This window comes from Mustela nigripes, chromosome 4, assembly GCF_022355385.1.
Source record: "Mustela nigripes isolate SB6536 chromosome 4, MUSNIG.SB6536, whole genome shotgun sequence".
Classification (NCBI taxonomy): domain Eukaryota; kingdom Metazoa; phylum Chordata; class Mammalia; order Carnivora; family Mustelidae; genus Mustela; species Mustela nigripes.
This window is the reverse complement of record NC_081560.1, coordinates 4,710,660-4,728,714: the sequence shown is the minus strand read 5'-3', so window position 1 is coordinate 4,728,714 and position 18,055 is coordinate 4,710,660. Positions and strand designations below refer to the sequence as shown.

At 38.8% G+C, this 18,055-nt stretch overlaps 1 protein-coding gene across 16 annotated transcripts in view; it reads right to left on the bottom strand.

Annotated features, from left to right (window-relative positions):
- Positions 1 to 18,055, bottom strand: part of KMT2C (lysine methyltransferase 2C) — a 193,685-nt gene that overhangs the window by 142,585 nt on the left and 33,045 nt on the right. For all 16 annotated transcript variants that reach the window (XM_059396046.1, XM_059396051.1, XM_059396050.1 and 13 more), the window contains exons 4-5: positions 17,071 to 17,219; positions 15,268 to 15,377 (exon numbers count right to left, since the gene is read on the bottom strand). In XM_059396046.1, the coding sequence (XP_059252029.1) occupies positions 15,268 to 15,377; positions 17,071 to 17,219 (259 nt within the window). The remainder of the gene's footprint in view (positions 1 to 15,267; positions 15,378 to 17,070; positions 17,220 to 18,055) is intronic.

Here is an 18,055-nt window from a genome sequence, read left to right as displayed (position 1 = left end):
CGTTGAGCTCCACACGTGACGCAGAGCCTGCTTGGGATTCTCTCTCTGACCCTCCCTCATTTACATACTCTCCAAACACACAACAAACAGATAAATAAAATCTTGTTTAAAAAATATGGAATATGTTAACAATTGAACATGGTTTTTTGGTTTTTTTGGGGGGGTAATATAGGCTGCTAATGAAAAGAATGGAATTTGGAAGGAGGGTAACATTTTACTTAACTGGAGTTCAAAGCTTCTTTTTTCTATCAAAACTGATAGTAAAATGTTCATCTATTCATTATGATATACAATGAAATTTTACATATCAATCTTTGAAAAAAATCTCTTTACACAGAGGTACTGCCAAATACTGATATCAAGACAGAAGCATATAATTTTATCTGAACATACTCATCTTTGAAAAGCATTTATAAAATTTTATTAAAATCTTTTGATCTTTGCTTTTAGCATACCATTATATTGCAGAATAATCACTTTCAATTAAAGGAGAGGTTGAAGCTCCTCAATTACACAGTTAAATGGATTTCAAAATTTGAAAATTTCCTTCCTTGAGGTCCAAAAACTGTAACTGAACTGTAGTTGGAACTTAGAAAATATTTCCACATATCAAATTTATGTGAGAATGGAGATGCTCCTTTTTATTTTAAATTGTAATGGCATGAGAAAGCGTATCAAGCAGCTTGACATTATTTCTCATTCGAACAACATTAACTGTCGTAGAGTAACTCTGCCACTGCTAAATGATCAAACTGCTGCATGGTAGGGTAGCTCAGTAGTTTCAGCTTCTTCTTCCTCTTCTTCTTCTTTTTTTTTTTTAAACGATTTTATTTATTTATTTGAGAGAGAGAGAGAGAAAGAGTGAGTGCACACAAGCCGGGAGAGGCAGAGAGAGAAGCAGACTCCCCGCTGAGCAAGGAGCCCGATGCAGGACTTGATTCCAGGACCCTGGGATCATGACCTGAGTCAAAGGCAGAGGCTTAACCCACTGAGCCACCCAGGAGTCTCAGTACTTCCAGCTTCTATTTCTAACAAAAATTCCTAGAATTGAGAAGTTGATATCCACAAGAGCAAATGAAATTCACTACTAACACCATTAGTTTAAAAAGCCACACCAGATGAAATGTTTTCTGCAAAGTATGTGTTGATGAATAAATACAATGAATACACACAGGCTTTTAAACACCATTATGATTTAAGAAGCTTATAAACTTGTCCAACTAAATAAACCCTTTTTCAGGTCCATACTTATTTTACCAGTGTTAACACATCCTAGCAGATTCCACTTCAGGTTATATTGAATTAGTTTTTCTTCCACTTCTTTGAAAATATTTTGTCTGTAATTGTTTCCTGCAGACAATTTACAAAACCTAACTCTTCAGAGACTTCAAACTCAGCATTAACCTCTAGAATAAACAACTGAACTGTACAGCAATATCTATTGACATATTAACAGACGAGGAAAACCACTAGAAATCATTTGACTCACTTTTAAGATAACCATTGATATTGCACTTAATGTCCTCAACTTTTAAAACTACAAAGGCTAAGTTTATTTTCTGTGCACACATTTCTTTGACCACTGTAGTCAGACATGACTTAATTAATCATCTTGGATAAATGGCTTTCTATGCCTGGCTAACAGTAAGAAACTTAGTCTCATCTTCATTTTTCACTTTTGTAAAGAATTTCTGCTATGATGAGATAGACCGTTTTAGTTTACTACCTTTTTTCTGATCATTATCTTCCTGTGAGTTTGGAATAGTGTGATGAGTGCTCAGTCTGATAACCTTGGCATATATCGTATTCTTTTCACCAGCTGTAGTGTCCCAGCATAATAAATATAATGGTTTGCCATCTAATTTAGTCAGAACAGAATTTATTCCATTATGCCTCAAAAGCAGTACATATGAAGCCCACTTTTCTCTTCTCTTTTTTTTAAGATGCTAAGTACGCACCAGTACTAAAAGAAATTAATAAGATGGTGGGACAATAACATGTGTCAATCAAACACTGATGAGTTGAAACTGTGGCACTGTGACTCACAGCATGCCCACAGCAGTGCAAAGCATGTGTGGTCTCTGCAGCAACAACTCAGTTCTGTCAATGTAACTCAAGAGAAGCCACAGGTACTATGCAAATTAATGAGTGTGGCTTTGGTTCCAATAAAACTTTATTTACAAACACAGAACTCCGAATTTCAGATGATTTTCATGTGTTATAAAAGACAGTCTTTGAATTTATTAACTATTTGAAAATGTAAAAACTGGGGCACCTGGGTGGCTCAGTCAGTTAAACGTCTGACTCTTTTGTTTGCTTTTTTTTTTAAGATTTTTATTTATTTGAGAGAGAGGGGAATAGAGAGTGATAGCAAGAGAGAGCACAAGCATGCGGGAGAGAGAGAAGCAGGTTCCCCACTGGGCAGGGAGCCTGATGATGTGGAGCTTGATCTCAGGACCCTGGGATAATGACCCGAGCCAAAGGCAGATGCTTAACCGACTGAGCCACCCAGGTGCCCCAAGTGTCTGACTCTTAATCAAAGCTCAGATCTTGATCTCAAGGTCGTGATTAGGCTCCACACCTCTACTGGAGGTAGAGCCTACCTAAATATAATAATAAATAAAAAGTAAAAACTATCTTGGCTTGTGAGCCTTATAAACACAGATGGTGGACTGGATTTGACCCACAGGCCATAATTTGCTAACCTGTGATGCAACCTTCAGCATCCCAAATGGAAGTCTACAGTATTAATGGTGCCTAAATCCTATTTTTGTCCCCCTAACTTTATAGACTACCAGAATCTCCTCTCAGTTTTCCAGCCTCTCAACTGGTCTTTTACCAACTGGATAAATACCTCAAGGGGAAAAGGAAAGCTGACATCAGGCTGACCTAAAGGCGTACTCCTTCCCTCTGGGCCCTCACTCCCTCAAGTCCGCATCTGTCTGACAGTCCTCTAATGCCTTTAAATATTTCTTTGAAAAAATATTTTATCCAACTCCTCTAGTTGTTCTCAGTGGGAGAGCTAATCTAATACAAGTTTCTCTGTTACCAGATATTGAAACTTATTAGAAAGCTACAGTAACCATGGTGGTGTGATATTATCACTAGGGCATATACATATGCAAATGAATTAAAACAGAGAGCTTAGGGACAATCCACACATACACTGAACATGTGCTAGATGACAGAAGTTATCTTTCAAATATGTGAAGGGAAAAAAGCGATTTCAAGAGATAATGTACTAACAACGGGCTCCCCGTGTGAGAGAAAAGGGCACTATTCTCCTATAGGACACAATGCATACGAATAAAAAACACCTAAATGTTGGGGAAGAACTATAGAAATGAACTTCTGAAATACACTTTCAAGGACACATTAGAAACTACTGTAAGCATTTTAATTTTTCAAATAAATAATCAAAGTTCAAAATTCAAAACTTTCTAAGGGGTATAAAATGGAAAGTGGCCCTGTACAGGCCACACAGGAGAAATTCCATAAACCCAAAGTATTTTACCAGTTTTCTATGTAGCCTTCAAAAGATATTTTGTGTTTATGTAAGTCCCACACCAAAGGGGCTCTTCATTGTATCGAAGAATAACACTCAGCTTATCAGAAAGATAAACTCAGTTCTTTAAATCAAACTTAAAGCTAAAAAAAGTTTTTTTAAAGAAATTATGACTTTTACGGAGAAAAAAACAAGGCCAAGGTCATCTTCATCGAATGGGCCTTTCAAATTTTGTTTTTACCAAACAGCCTTATCAAACTCTCAATTAAAAAAAAAACAAAAACAAAAACAGAAATTTCTAGTTTCCTCTTAGCTCTACCCAACTTAATTCCTTAAAAAAAAAAAAAAAAAAAAATTAAGGGGGCACCTGGGAGGCTCAGTCAGTTAAGCGTCTGCCTTCAGTGCAGGTCATGATCTCAGGGTCCTGGGATCAAGCCCCACAGTGGCCTCCCTGCTCAGTGGGGAGCCTGCTTCTCCCTCTGCCTTTGGCTCCCCCACTTGTGCTCTCTGTCAAATAAATAAATAAAATCTAAAAAAAAAAAAAAAAATTTAAGAATCATTTTGCCAAGTTATAAGGAAATAAATACATCAGTTTTTAGGTGTAAGTATACCTAAAATCATTCTAAGTTCAAATCTTGGATTTTTTTTTTTTTGGCTGTATACATACTTTGTACTTAATATTTTTTTTGTACTTAGTATTCTAACAAAATCATCCCCAATAGATCTTTGATGTCTTCCTTATAGCCTTGCATTTTAGTCTGATGAGATAATTTAATTTCTTAATATGCAAAATGAAGAAACCAGGTAGAGAGAGTAGCATGACTTGGTAAAGATGTCACAAGACTTCACCTAATAATGTCAGACGGAATAAGAAATCAAGGTTCCTGATTCTTACCCATTAAATATAATAATTGCGTTTTATTTAGAAAATATTTTTAGAAAATATTATAATACAGAAAACACACTTGAAAGCATTGGCCATATGTCCTTAAATATATTAATACAGACTCAGCAATTCCTAGTGAACTCCCTGTAACTTTTATGCTATGTCACATCCATCTGGGGACTCCTTCATCTAAACATTGACCAGAGGGTCCAATCTTGTACCTTCTTTTCTTCTCTTGTTTAGCAGTTTGCTTTACTGTCACTACTAGTTAGAAAAACTACCTACAATCCCAGCCCTGACGTTTAGTCCCAAAGATGTTTCGCGGAGTTTAAGGCTCGGCCTAGTCAAAACAAAACTCCTGATTCTCCCACATTCTCAGGCTTGAAACTAGAGACATTTGCAACTCCTCTTTCATCAAATATAACTCGCTCTATCCCAACAACATTCGGTCTTTACATTTCACACAGTATACCTAAAATCAGAAACTTACATTCGTTGACCTTAAATTACAACAGTAATCCTAAACATTTTTGTCTTCAAGTAAACCCCTCCAATTTAACTACAAAAGGCTAGGGGGTAAGATCTGCTAAACTTGCTCTTCTTCTTTAAAAACTTCATAAATGAAATTCTTCAACTTGGCATGCCAAAGTAAGGATATTTTCCATTCCCATCTCCCATTAATTCCTCACTCTACCTATTTATTCTCCAGTCATTTTCATATATGTGACATTCTTCCAGAATCCACATGTCCTAAACTCTGCTCAAGACGACCAGGAAGCGCCCTGGTGGCTCAGTCGGTCAAGCATTTGACTTCAGCTCAGGTCATGATCTCAGGATCCTGGGATCAAGCGTCAGGCTCCCAGCTCAGCAGGGATCTGCTTCCCCCTTTCCGTCTGTCCCTGCCCTCTGCTCATGCTTCCTCTCTCTCTCAAATAAATAAGATCTTGGGGAAAAAAACAAAAACTAAAAAAGACGACCTTCTGTCTAAATTCTACTGGGTAAACTTAACCCATCCTCCAAGCAGTACCATTTTAATCTTTCCTCCTTTTAAAATATTTTCAGGTTCCCTCAGTCAAAAATGTCTCCAGGAATAGACACTGTTAGTTAACTATGAAACAACTATTCCATCTTCTTCCTTCCAAAGGGTCTCTTTTGTTCAGATATCCACTCCCCCTTAAGCAGCAGTTTATTTCAGAGGAAACGGCACCATCCATGGTCCCAAAGGAAAATCATGGTTTAATCAAATGGTGGTTATCCCAACTTACTGATTATTGCTTTAAGATGAAAACATAGGAGTAAACTAACTAATGAAATATTAGAAGATATCTGCTAGAGTAGAGGGAACCATATAAAAGGGGTTTTCCTTAATTAAAATAATAATTAAGAAAGGGGGGGGTCCCACGCCCCAACCGCCAAGCTCTGAATGTTATCATGAATGTATGATACAGAACATTCCTGCCCACTCTCTTTGGACTATGAAAAGAACTGGACCATGGAAGAATCTAATATACTGTGGATACACAATGCAAAGATAGTAAGAACCTAGCAAATTGGCATCACAATGTCACTGAACTTACCCATGACCCTAAATCTTGACTTCCTACTGTGAAAAACCAGCACCCAACAAGGTAGAATTCACAAAGCCTGGCATCCAAATAAAAACTACCAGGTACAAAAAGAAGCAAAACCTCATAGTCAAACTGAAAATGATCAATCAAAATCAATCAATCAGAACTAACCCAGATGTTAAAATTATAAGATGCCATTAGGGCACCTGGGTGGCTCAGTAGGTTAAAGCCTCTGTCTTTGACTCAGGTCATGATCTCAGGGTGCTGGGATCCAGCCCTGCATTGGGCTCTCTGCTCAGCAGGAAGCCAGCTTCCCCCTCTTTCTGGCTGCCTCTATGCCTACCTGTGATTGATCTCTCTCTCTCTCTCTGTCAAATAAATAAATAAATCTTAAAAAATAAATAAATAAAATAGTTCTATACATGTATTCAGTATGTTCAAAAAGCTAAAGAGAGATACAGAAGATATAAAAAGACTCAAATCAAACTTAAGATAAAAATAACATCTGATGTGAAAATTACATTGGATATGATTAACAGATCAGAAATTACAGAAGAAAAGATTAGTGAAATTAATGGGGAAAACCCAGAACTAAAATGAAACGTAAGAGGAAAAAATTTATTTTTTTAAAATGGGGGAAAAGCGGGGGTGTGGAGGGGGAGATGGGCATTAGTAAGCAATGGGAAAACTTCAAATGGCCTAATATTAAGGTAACTGGAGTCCCCAAGAGAAGGAAGATGGGGTAACGGAAGAAATATTTTAAGAAATAATTGGCAAAAACTTTTTAACCATAATGAGAACTATTAACTCACAGATTCAAGAAATTCAACAAGCTGTTGCCAACCACAAGAAACATTACACAAAGGCATAATATAATCAAATTTTCCAAAACTGGTGACACAATATTAAGAGTACACAGATAAAAAGACATTTACAGAGGAACAAAGATAAGGATAATACCATAGCTGGTAAGAAACAGTACAAGAGAGAAGACTGTGGCAAGGCATCTTTAAAGTAATGGGGGAGAGGAGTCACCTAGAATTCTGTACCTGCCGAAAACACATTTCAGATATGAAGGTAAGATAAAAGCACTTTGGAATACAACTACTGAAGGACTCCATCACCTACAGTCCTGCACTGCAAGAAATGTTAAAGGATGTCTTCAGACACAAAGAGAATGATAGCAGGTGAAAATATGAAGCTACACAAAGCAATGGAGAACATCAGAACTGGTAACAAAAGTGACTCTGTTTATAATTTTTTTTTTTACTACTTAAGTCTCTTTCAGACATATCTGACAACTTAATCAAAATAACATTATCTTAGGGGCACCTGGGTGGCTCAGTAGGTTAAAGCCTCTGCCTTCGGCTCAGGTCATGGTCCCGGGGTCCTGGGATCGAGCCCCACATCGGGCTCTCTGCTCAGCAGGGAGCCTGCTTCCTCCCCTCTCTGACTGCCTGCCTCTCTGCCTACTTGTAATCTCTGTCTGTCAAATAAATAAATAAAATCTTAAAAAAAAAAAAAAAAACATTATCTTGGGTGCCTGGGTGGTGCAGTCAGTTGCGCATCCACTCAGCTCAGGCTGTGATCTCAGGGTCATGAGCTCAAGCCCCATGTCAGGCTCTAGGCTCAGTGCAGTCTGCTTGAGACTTTCTCTTCCTCTCCTTCTGCCCCTCCCCACCATGTGCTTGTGCTCTCTCTCTCTCAAATAAATAAAAATCTTTCAAAAAAATAACAATATCTTATGGCATTTATAACACATGTAAAAGTTGAATACATGACAGCAACAGCACAAATTCCAGGAGAGGAAAAATGGAAGGAAACAAAAGCACATTTTCATTATATATGAAGTTATAATATCACTGGAAGGTAGACTGTAATAATAAAAGATGTATACTATAAATCCTAAAGCAACCAATAAAATGACAAAACAGTCCAAAAAGGAAATAAGATGGAATCATTAAAAAAATTCAATCCAAAAGAGAATGCAGGGAAAGGAAACAAAGAACAGACAGAAACAAAAAGGATTTTTTGAAAAAAGGGAAACTTAATCACATTAAATGTACATGTCCTAAACACTCCCATTACAAAAGCAGAAACTGCCAGGTTAGATTTTAAAAAAGCAAAACCACTGTCTGCAAAAAAAAAAAAAAATATATATATATATATATACACTAAATAGAAAGACACGAAGAGTTAAAATAAAAGGAGGGACTAAGATATACCATGCTTACACTAGTCAAAAGAAAGCTGCCACGGATACATTAATACAGAGAAAGTAGAGTTCAGAAGTAAACACAGGATTTTTCTGTTAGAGTCAAAAGTATCCTTACAAGTATCTTTCCTCTGATCGAAGTTACCAAGGTCTATATAACCACTAGAGCACTTATCACAGACTCCCTATGATAGGGACTATTCAGTGTGTACCTACTGCAGTCCTGAGGACAGAAATGTTACAGTTGCTACACAATACAATTTTAGTTCGGTTGCAGCAGGCCTCAGACTACTCTCTTTAGAAGGCCTGTCTACACAGCTGGTCCCCAGGAACATGAATTTTGGGAGGGTTGCCATGGCTCCCTCAGCGACAAGTTTACTGTGCCTATCCTATCTGTGCAAACATGACCTTCCTTCTGGTATGTGCTAGGCAAAGGGTGCCTGTGTGATCAGCCACCAGCAAAGACCTTGAGCTTCTCATGTTGCTGCATTTTCACTGCAAAGAGAAGAGGGTGCTCTGGGCAACCCCTCGCGAGAGGCTGAGCACCTAAGGAAGGCTATACATGAATTCCTCCAGACCCCGTCAGTATTTTTTCTCCACTGAGATTCTTCCATTATATATCCTCACCGTATCATGGCAGTAAATCTTAGCCACAATTACAACTTCACGGTGAGCGCCATTCGTCTGTCTAGTGAGTCTCCAACGTGAAGGCATTCTCAAGGACCCCCACAGACACAAAATTCAGATCTGTGAATGCTTGCCCCTCCTCTTAAAAAACTATAGGGTAAAATGAAGAATATATAACTTGATGGTTTCTTTACACTTACATTACTAGGATTATATAAAAAAATAACAGTATTGGACATCATTGTTGATAAAACGGGTGCCTGCAAATCACCTCACAGTGATAACATGGTGCGAGAGTGAAATCTTCCTACAGAAACTGACTCCCAGCTGCTCATAGGACATGTACGGAGAGATTTTCTCCATATTCTGTTTAAAAAAAATTTTTTTAACAAAATTACATTTACATTACATTGCTTATCTACATTCTCAATGTATACTGCCACCCACCTTATGATAGAGAAGCTATTTTTGTTCTTTTGCAGTCTACAAAAAGAACCGAAAACATAAAAAACTTACAACTCTTCTCACAGAACTAGGCTGGTTTTCTGTAAGACACCTGGCACAAAATCAGTATAATAAAATGAGATTTTAATATGGGGTTGTGGCAGGAGGTGGGTGGAAAAAACATAAAAAATTATCAATTCTAAGTAGGGAGATAATATAAGTAATTTTTAATGTTTTATTTATAGAGTAATAGCCTGAGCAGAACTAGTCAAAGGAACAAAAATGCATGTTGGAGCTTCACTGGTAGTATCTTTGGGAGGGGGAGGCTCAGTGGGTTAAACCTCTGCCTTCAGCTCAGGTCACGGTCTTAAGGTCCTTGGACTGAGCCCCAAATCCAGCTCTCTGCTCAGCGGGGAGCCTACTTCCTCCTCCCTCTCTCTCTCTCTGCCTGCCTCTGACTACCTGTGATCTGTCTGTCAAAAAAAATAAATAATCTTAAAATATCTATATATATATCTTTTGGAGGGCAATGAGCAGAGTGCAGGAAAAAGTGCAGGGGGCTTCCAGTAAATAAATGACCATACATCTGTAGCATGCAGAATTAAACTACTCCATCAGTAATATCCAAATTATCCAGATCTCTAAGATGTTAGTAGCACCTCCAGGGCTCCAAAGAGGAAACACCATTACCTCTCCTGAAACACAGGTTCACAGTATAGCATATTCTTCAATCTAGAAAAAGATAAAGGTACCCCTGGGAAAACTGAAAACAATCTGAAGGAATTTCAGAAAAACTGAACAGTTTGATAAAGAATGACATTTAAAAACCGAGAAAATGATTAGGGACTCAGAGCTCAGCTCAGTCCGTCTGTCCTCCCCACCTTCTTCAATAAAATAATTCTGAAAGAAAATAAATAAAAACAAAATAAATTTTTAAAATCTTTTTAATGTAAAGATTAAATATGTTAATTTTTAAATAGGAATAATAATATTAATTAAACCAGAATCTCTCAAGCTCAGCACTACAGGCTCTCTTTGCCATGGGAGGCTAGCCTGGACTCGGCTGGGTGCCGGGCAGCAACCACCAGGGGCCAGTAGCACTTCCCTCTCCACTCGGCTAACCCATGCTCACCAGCAGATTTCATTCATGCAGACATTTATCCGATCAATGACTCGATTGTGTTCCAGGTGCTTTGCTAAGCACCAGAGATAAAACAATAAACTAGAACAGATCTCATCGATGGGCTCATGGTGCTTACATCCTAGTGGGGGCAACTGAAATTAATAACAGACTCACAGCAACACGGTCAATTTACAACTGCTGGGGAAGTGTCACAGAGCAGAGACACAGACTCCAGTGAGAATGTACAGTAAGGGTGCGGGCTCAAGCGCCTCTTATTAAGAGATGTGGACAATCAAGAGGTTTGCAGAGCACCACACCCTCCAACTGGCCTCTGTATCTTGTTCTCTGCATCTGACAAGTTTACTTCACTATCTGCTGGGAGTTAAAAACAAATGATTCTAACAAAAGTTAAGATTTAAACAGATGTAGTGCTTCCCTTCCAGAACTAGTTTTCAATCCCAACCAAAATTATCAAAATTCAGCCTAGTAAATTTTCACCTTCCATAATCAAAAAGTACTAATTTTTTTATTTTTAACAAATGGGTTTGAAGCATACTAAAACTTTTCAGAATATTTTAAAGAGAACACAAAATTCCATGTCCAAATTTTTTTGACAAACGTGAGAATTTTTGCTTTTACAAACTTTCATTGTTTGTAAAACACAATAAAATATCAAACAGAAATAGTTCCAGACATCCATTTTCAAAATGCTCAAGCCCCAGCACATCTCTTTTTGAAAAGTCATTACATTCTCAGTGCTGAAATGTCACATTTACCTTGAAGAGGCAGATGAAATGTTTATTTTCTTTGAGGTACTATCATAATACATTCAGCCACATGTCATCAAAATAAAGGTCAACAAATTTAGAACACCTGTCTTTTGGTAAAATAAAAATGTATTCCAAGTTCAATAGCACTTCTACATAGTTTGCCCTAGAGTACATTCTGAGAGAGCAGCGCAAGGATCTGCATTGTCACTGCCCATCACCCCGCGTCACTTGAGCAGAACTGTAAAGCTTTTACTCCACTGCAGAGGCTTCTTTTGTGACAATTATGTATTCATACACTTTTATAAAGTTAACTACATTAGTGATCTCTGTTAATACTCTGGCACTTTGGATCTTTCCTATAACTATGAGCGATTCATGAATGATGTCTGGTGCTATTCATTTAGGCTACAAATAATTACTGAGGAATGACCCAAACAGAAAAAGATCCTTGGCAACATCACTCTAGTAAGGAAGGGAAGAGAACACGATCATTAAGTGAACACGTACTATGTTAAATGGCAACAAGGACAAAGGAGAAAACCACAGAGCAGGGATGTTATTTGAGAAGGAGACCCGTGAACCTTGCAACAGGGACCTGAGGAAAGCCCTCCCTGACAAGGCAACTCTTGAATAAACTCCTAGAGGACATGAGGGAACAAGCCGTCATACATCCAAGAAGAATCTTCAACAGAGAGGGAACTGGAAGTGCCAAGGCCCCGAGGAAGATACATCAGGGGCATCTGAGGAAGATGAAGGAGGCTGCTATGGCTGAGGAAGCAGATGGGGCAGAGGACTGTGAGGGACGCCTCAGAAGTACTTGTGAGGGTGCGGAAGATCACGGACAGCCCCGTCAGGTAGTGAGCACTGGCTTTTTTTTCTCTTTCTCTGAATGAAACAGGAAATCTGTAGTGAAGTGTGTGGTAGGTAGAGGAGTGATATGACCTGACTTAATGCTATTCATTCATTTGTTCATTCATTCATTCATTCATTCGTATCAGTATGGACTCGTGTGTACTTATTTATTCTGTGCACAAAAACCCAATACTGTATTTTTTCGTGTGGCTCATATTATTTCAGCTCTTAGGAGCTCCTTCGGATTGGCTCCTGTGTTTTCAACAAGTCTTCCAGTTTTTGAGTACTTGCTTACTTTCCGGCACCTCGGGCTGCATTTTCCCGGTACCACGAACTACTTCTCAAGGAACCCGGTTCCTTTTATCGGCGAATAGTGGTTAGAAACCAAGATCTGAGCACCAGGTGTGCTCACTGCTAGCGGGGGTCACTCTGTCTAGGCCTTCACAGAGGACAGAACTAGGAATTATACGTAACCACACTGCCTCATGCATACACACATCTACACATCTGTATTTCTGTATCTGTCTACATAAATATTAAGAACCATGAGTTTATACTGATGCTTCTGACTCCATTTCAACACCACAAAATTCATTTTGCCCCTTCCTTATTTGCAGCTCCTTTTTCCAACACAGAAAAACCTCGTTCTCATTATCAACCACGTATCTACTTATTTGTTCACTCACAGCATACACATAAAGTGGCTTCAGAACTGCAAACCCATACCCTTGCGAGAAACACAGGAACTCACTGGACCACAGCGCGCGCATGCTGCGCTTCCTTCTTCAGCAATTCCGGCTCGCCTGCCAACATACTGTTTGCCAGTTACTCAGGCTGGCTCTTTTCTTCCCTATCCCCTTTGGTGTGAATTCTGGTATTCCTTTATGAACTCCCCCATGTCCTAGATAGTTGTAATTGCTTACTTAGGGGGCATGTGAAACATTTCTACGGCTCCAAGAGTCAGAGGAGCTGTACGAAGAGAGAGGTCTGCGAGTGTCTGGCACACCTCACCCAGGCTACATCATCCCGTTCCCACTTCCTTTCCACCTCTTTCCCACCCACCTGCCAGAGGTAACCGATTTCTTCAGTTTCCTGTTTATCCTTCCTGTATTTCTTTTCCAAAATGACCAGAGGCATGTGTATTTGCTTATATTTTATCCCTTCTTACATAAAAGGGTGCACATCATAAGTGGTCTTTTACACTCTTCTTTCCCTTAAAAATACATGTTGGAACCGACTTCACATCATTTCAGAGAGACACTCCTCACGGTGTTTGTACACACACAATATGCCGCCGTATGAACCGCACCACAGTTTCTTCGACCATTCTATCATAGGTGCCACTTAAGCTGTTCCCAATATTTTCCAAGTTAAACCATGCTGCAATTATTAACTTGTAATAGCACAAGTATTTTGCATTACTAGAGGCATATTTTCAGGACAGAATCCTAGAAAGGTCAAAACATGTGGTTTTTAAGTACCATCAGATTATTCTCCAGAAGATTTATGTCAATTTGCATCCTATCAGAGCGCCTATTTCCCCACAGACTTAGCAACAAATGTGCTGTTATGGGTTTGAATTTCTGCCAGTGACACAAACTCTTCTGAGGGACAAGCAAGTGAGAAAAGTTCTAGCTAAGTCCTATGCCTATCTGATAATGGAGAAAAACCGAAAAGACAAAAACAAAAAAACACCAAAACCAACTGTAGAAATGGCAACAGACTACTGACGCTACCCTAAGTCTGGACTGATTTAACCGCGTGAAGATGTGAAGGTCTGATGATGCGGCACCAGCCCCCTGGGGACCCCACGCGGCCCGCGCAGCCTCCTCCGGCTGCATCCCGCCCTCCCGCCCATCCATGCTCCTGGCTCCATAAAGCGACGCCACTGAGGGCCTCCCATGGCCCTTGATTCCTCCACCAGCAACAGGGCACAGACTTCATCTCTAAATTCCATTTAAATCTTTATCAGAAGTAGCTAAGACACAAAGATGGCATCTTTTATCCAAGAAGGACAGGGGAAGCAAGCTTCTAACGACTGTCTTAGCAAACAGAGCTAGGAAACGTGTATACACACTGACTCACACGTACACATATCTGTATTTCTGCATCTGTATAAATATTAAAAACCAGTTTACACTGATTCTTCCAATTTCAATCCAACACCACAAAGTTCATTTTAGCCTTTGTTCGTTGACTTTCCTATAATATTTTTCACTTCCACAAAATAATCCAACACTACTTCTGAAGTAGTCTGTGACAAAAAGAGTGCCCACTGTTCTGTCACAGTCTTGATCTGGCCATCTAAGCTTGTTCAGACTGCAGAACTTACTATTCTGCACTATACTGTTCACAATTTGATGACATAAGCATTTCAGTGTACTGTCACATTTCTAAAACAAGCACTCTAATTTGACTAAGCTTCAGGTGGGAGTTCCTCATCCATGTAATTTAGGTCATTTTAATAATCTGAGTAAAGCTAATATTATACTAATTGAATAATTAATTGAATCTAAGTCCCTGTCTCAACGACACTTTTGAGAGTTTTACCTGTACCCTATCTGTTAAAGCCCACGTAATTTCTACTATCAAAATTTCATTTTTAACATTCCTTTGGGAAGGCTGCTTCACTTCTCCCAAATTTAACTGTCAAAAGTCCAAGAGAATCTGTGGGCAGCAAAGCAATTTCACTTCACAAGGTTTGTTTCCTTTATAGATGGACGGTAACTGTTGCATTTATTGCGCTCATTTCAAAATCCCGTGAAAATCGCAGTGAAAACTTGAAAAGACAGTAGACTGTGTACATGATACTACTTTGGGATGAGGCAAAAAAGATGAACTGAACTGCCAACTTGACTGTAAAGAACTTTCTGGATCAATTTTTAAAATAGCAAACAGAGCTAATGCACATCGTGGACTAAAGACCTGTCAAATGTCTCTTCATGTTACATCTTCATCAAATTGTTCTCTCTTAAAGAGTAACCACATAAACATAAATACAGTTAGGAATTCTCATTTCTAAGATTTTTAATTTCTGATTTAAATGTAAAATATTTTTTAAAATATAAAATATTTGTTAGGATTAACATTAACTGCACAGCTTAAATATTCTAGTGGTGTGCACAAACTACTCTTGATAGAAAATTAAAAATTCCTATTTTAAGGGTTTTTTACATTAATCATTTAATAAACCATTCTTGCCAAGTGCACCTTCATGTTGGCTAGAGTAAACATTACAAAACTGTGGCTTAATTAAATATTTGTTACTTCTACTTACTTCTGTGCTCCCTGAGACAACAGCTTTGTCCACGTTCACTAGCGACAGTTCCTCCATCTGGCACACCCCCAGTGACCACTCCACACAACGGTGATGAGCCCAACAAGTGCCTAAAATGGTTGAAGTGAAAAGAAGCAAATGAATATACACGGAGCATATTAATGCTAATAAGACGTAAACCCCCCAAACCAACCCTGACATACCGACACACACAGGCACCCTGTATCTGTGAGCACACTAAAGCAGTCAGCCCTTCCCAAATATTATCACCTAGGAACTTGTTAGAAATGCAAACTACTGTGGGATGCCTGGGTGGCTCAGTAGGTTTAGTCTCTGCCTTCAGCTGGGGTCATAATCCCAGGGTCCTGAGATCAAGCCCCTCATCCGGCGCTCTGCACAGCAGGGAGCCTGCTTCCTCTACTCTCTCTGCCCACCTCTCTGCCTACTTCGGTCTACTTGTGATTTCTCTCTCTCTCTCTCTCTCTGTCAAATAAATAAATAAATAAATACCTTTAAAAAAAGAAAGAAAAGAAAACAAAGAAATGCAAAATACTGGAGCACCTGGGTGGTTCAGTTGGTTAAGTATCCGACTCTTGATTTTGGCTCAAGTCATGACCTTAAAGTCCTAGGATGGAGCCCCACATCAGGTTGTGTGCTCAGCAGGGAGTGTGCATTAAGATTCTCTCTCTCCCTCTTCTTCTGTCCCTCCCCCCACTCTCTCTATCAAATAAATAAATAAATCTTTTTTTAAAAGTTTTAAAAAAGGAAGTGCAAAATATCATATCAGAACCAAGACCCAGTAAATCCAAAACCTCTTGCAGTGGTGCCAGAAATCTGTGTTTTAACAAGACCTCTAGGTGACTCTGATGCACACAAGTTTGAAGGAGTGATTGTTTCAACAAAAAATGAGTTCTTAGTCATTTTATTTAAATATTACTGTAAGATATTTTATTTGGTATCTTTGCATAAAATATAAAGGACGTTATATAACACTTTATGACAAAGAGAATGGATGGCAAATAAGCTACACATTTACCTCCATTCTGCTTCATCCCACACCAACAGCCCACATCAATCACTGAAAACAGGTCAGTCTTTAAATGCTCTATCACACAACACTTGAACCATTATCAATCAATATGCAGTTCAACTGGAATTAACTCAAAATCCCAAAAGAACCATATCCTGAGTACGGGTTACTATACTGTTATAATAAGATGCCCACATGGCTAACATCTATTGTCTTTCATCCTGCATTAAATAGACCCAGACACCCAACTTCCCCAACTTCTCACAGTTCCTTTTAAAATTTTCTTTCCTCGGGGCACCTGGGTGGCTCACTGGGTTAAAGTCTCTGCCTTTGGCTTAGGTCACGATTCCAGGGTCCTGGGATCAAGCCCCATGTTGGGCTCTCTGCTCGGCGGGGAGACTGCTTCCCTCTCTCTCTCTGCCTGCCTCTCTGCCTACTTGTGATCTCTGTCAGATAAATAAATAAAATCTTTAAAAAAAATTTTCTTTCCTCAATTATCAGATCTCCATGGCCCTGCTGTCCACATAAGAATAAATACAAAGATTCATGAGTATCCAGCCCAGCACTGGCCCAGTGCAGATGCTAAATAAATTAGGTACACATAATTAGACAATTTACTTTACCTAAGGAAGCTTACTTAAACAATGACATTTTTTACAATGTGATTGTAATTATTTCTAGATGAAAGGTTATTTACTATTAAGTTGATAATTCACTAATATTAAAATGTCTACAGAATCAAGAGACAGTTATCACTGAAGACCAGCTCCCACCTGTAGGATCAAATAAGGCTTGGATATCGAGAGCATCAGGAAGGCCAACCAGACTGAGTTCATCCCACAATTTACCAGCCTGATCATCTGAAGCAGTCTGCGTGCTTACACTTACACAAGATACGATATTCTGCAGAGAAGATCGTTCTCTGGAAAAATAAAACAAAAGAGATGTAAAAGTGGTAACAAATAGATAATTATTTTTTTTACAACAACTTTAATATAAACATATTACCAAATCAATTTTAATTAGGCATAAACTGACATAAAACAATTTTTAGACTACAACTGTTATTATTCATAGTGTAATATAAAACTGGGTTCTGTATTTTATCATGTAAGAAGCAACTAAAAAAAAAAGTATCCGAATCCATAAGGAAGTGTTAAAAATTACAGTTACAAGTTTATTTTGCCAGTTTATAATTTTTTTAAATGACACTCTAATATTCTAATCAGGAACTGTATTTTATCACATAAAATAAATATTCCCTTCAGCCTCACTTAAATGCTCACGAAACCTAACTCCATCAGAAATTGTGATTTGCTTTATCGTGAGGGCGAGCACAACAGAGCTGGCAGTTCCCGTCATGCGGAGAAAGGTCCCCTCTCGGGAACGAGAACCCACTACCCAGTGTGAAGAGGGAGGCGGCGGGAGCTCTCTTCCAGGCGCCTCCGCACGACAGCTGGTCTGTGGCTGATGGCGCAAGTGCTCTCTAGTAAGGAACACTTCACCTCGCAAGTCAGAAGTAAAATGCAAAAACCAAACAGCTGCTAGTGGCAGTGGCGTGGGGATAAGGAAGCTGACGTTCCGCAAACACAGCGCACAGAAATGAACACTGGGGAAAGCATACAACACAAGGGCTACCTCCGACTTCCAAAGCCTTCAAACTTCAGCTAATTAATTGAGATCAATAAGTAAACAATGACTACTATTGTTGTTAAACAGCAAATATGGGAAATCAGGTGACTGGAACTAAAACTCTAA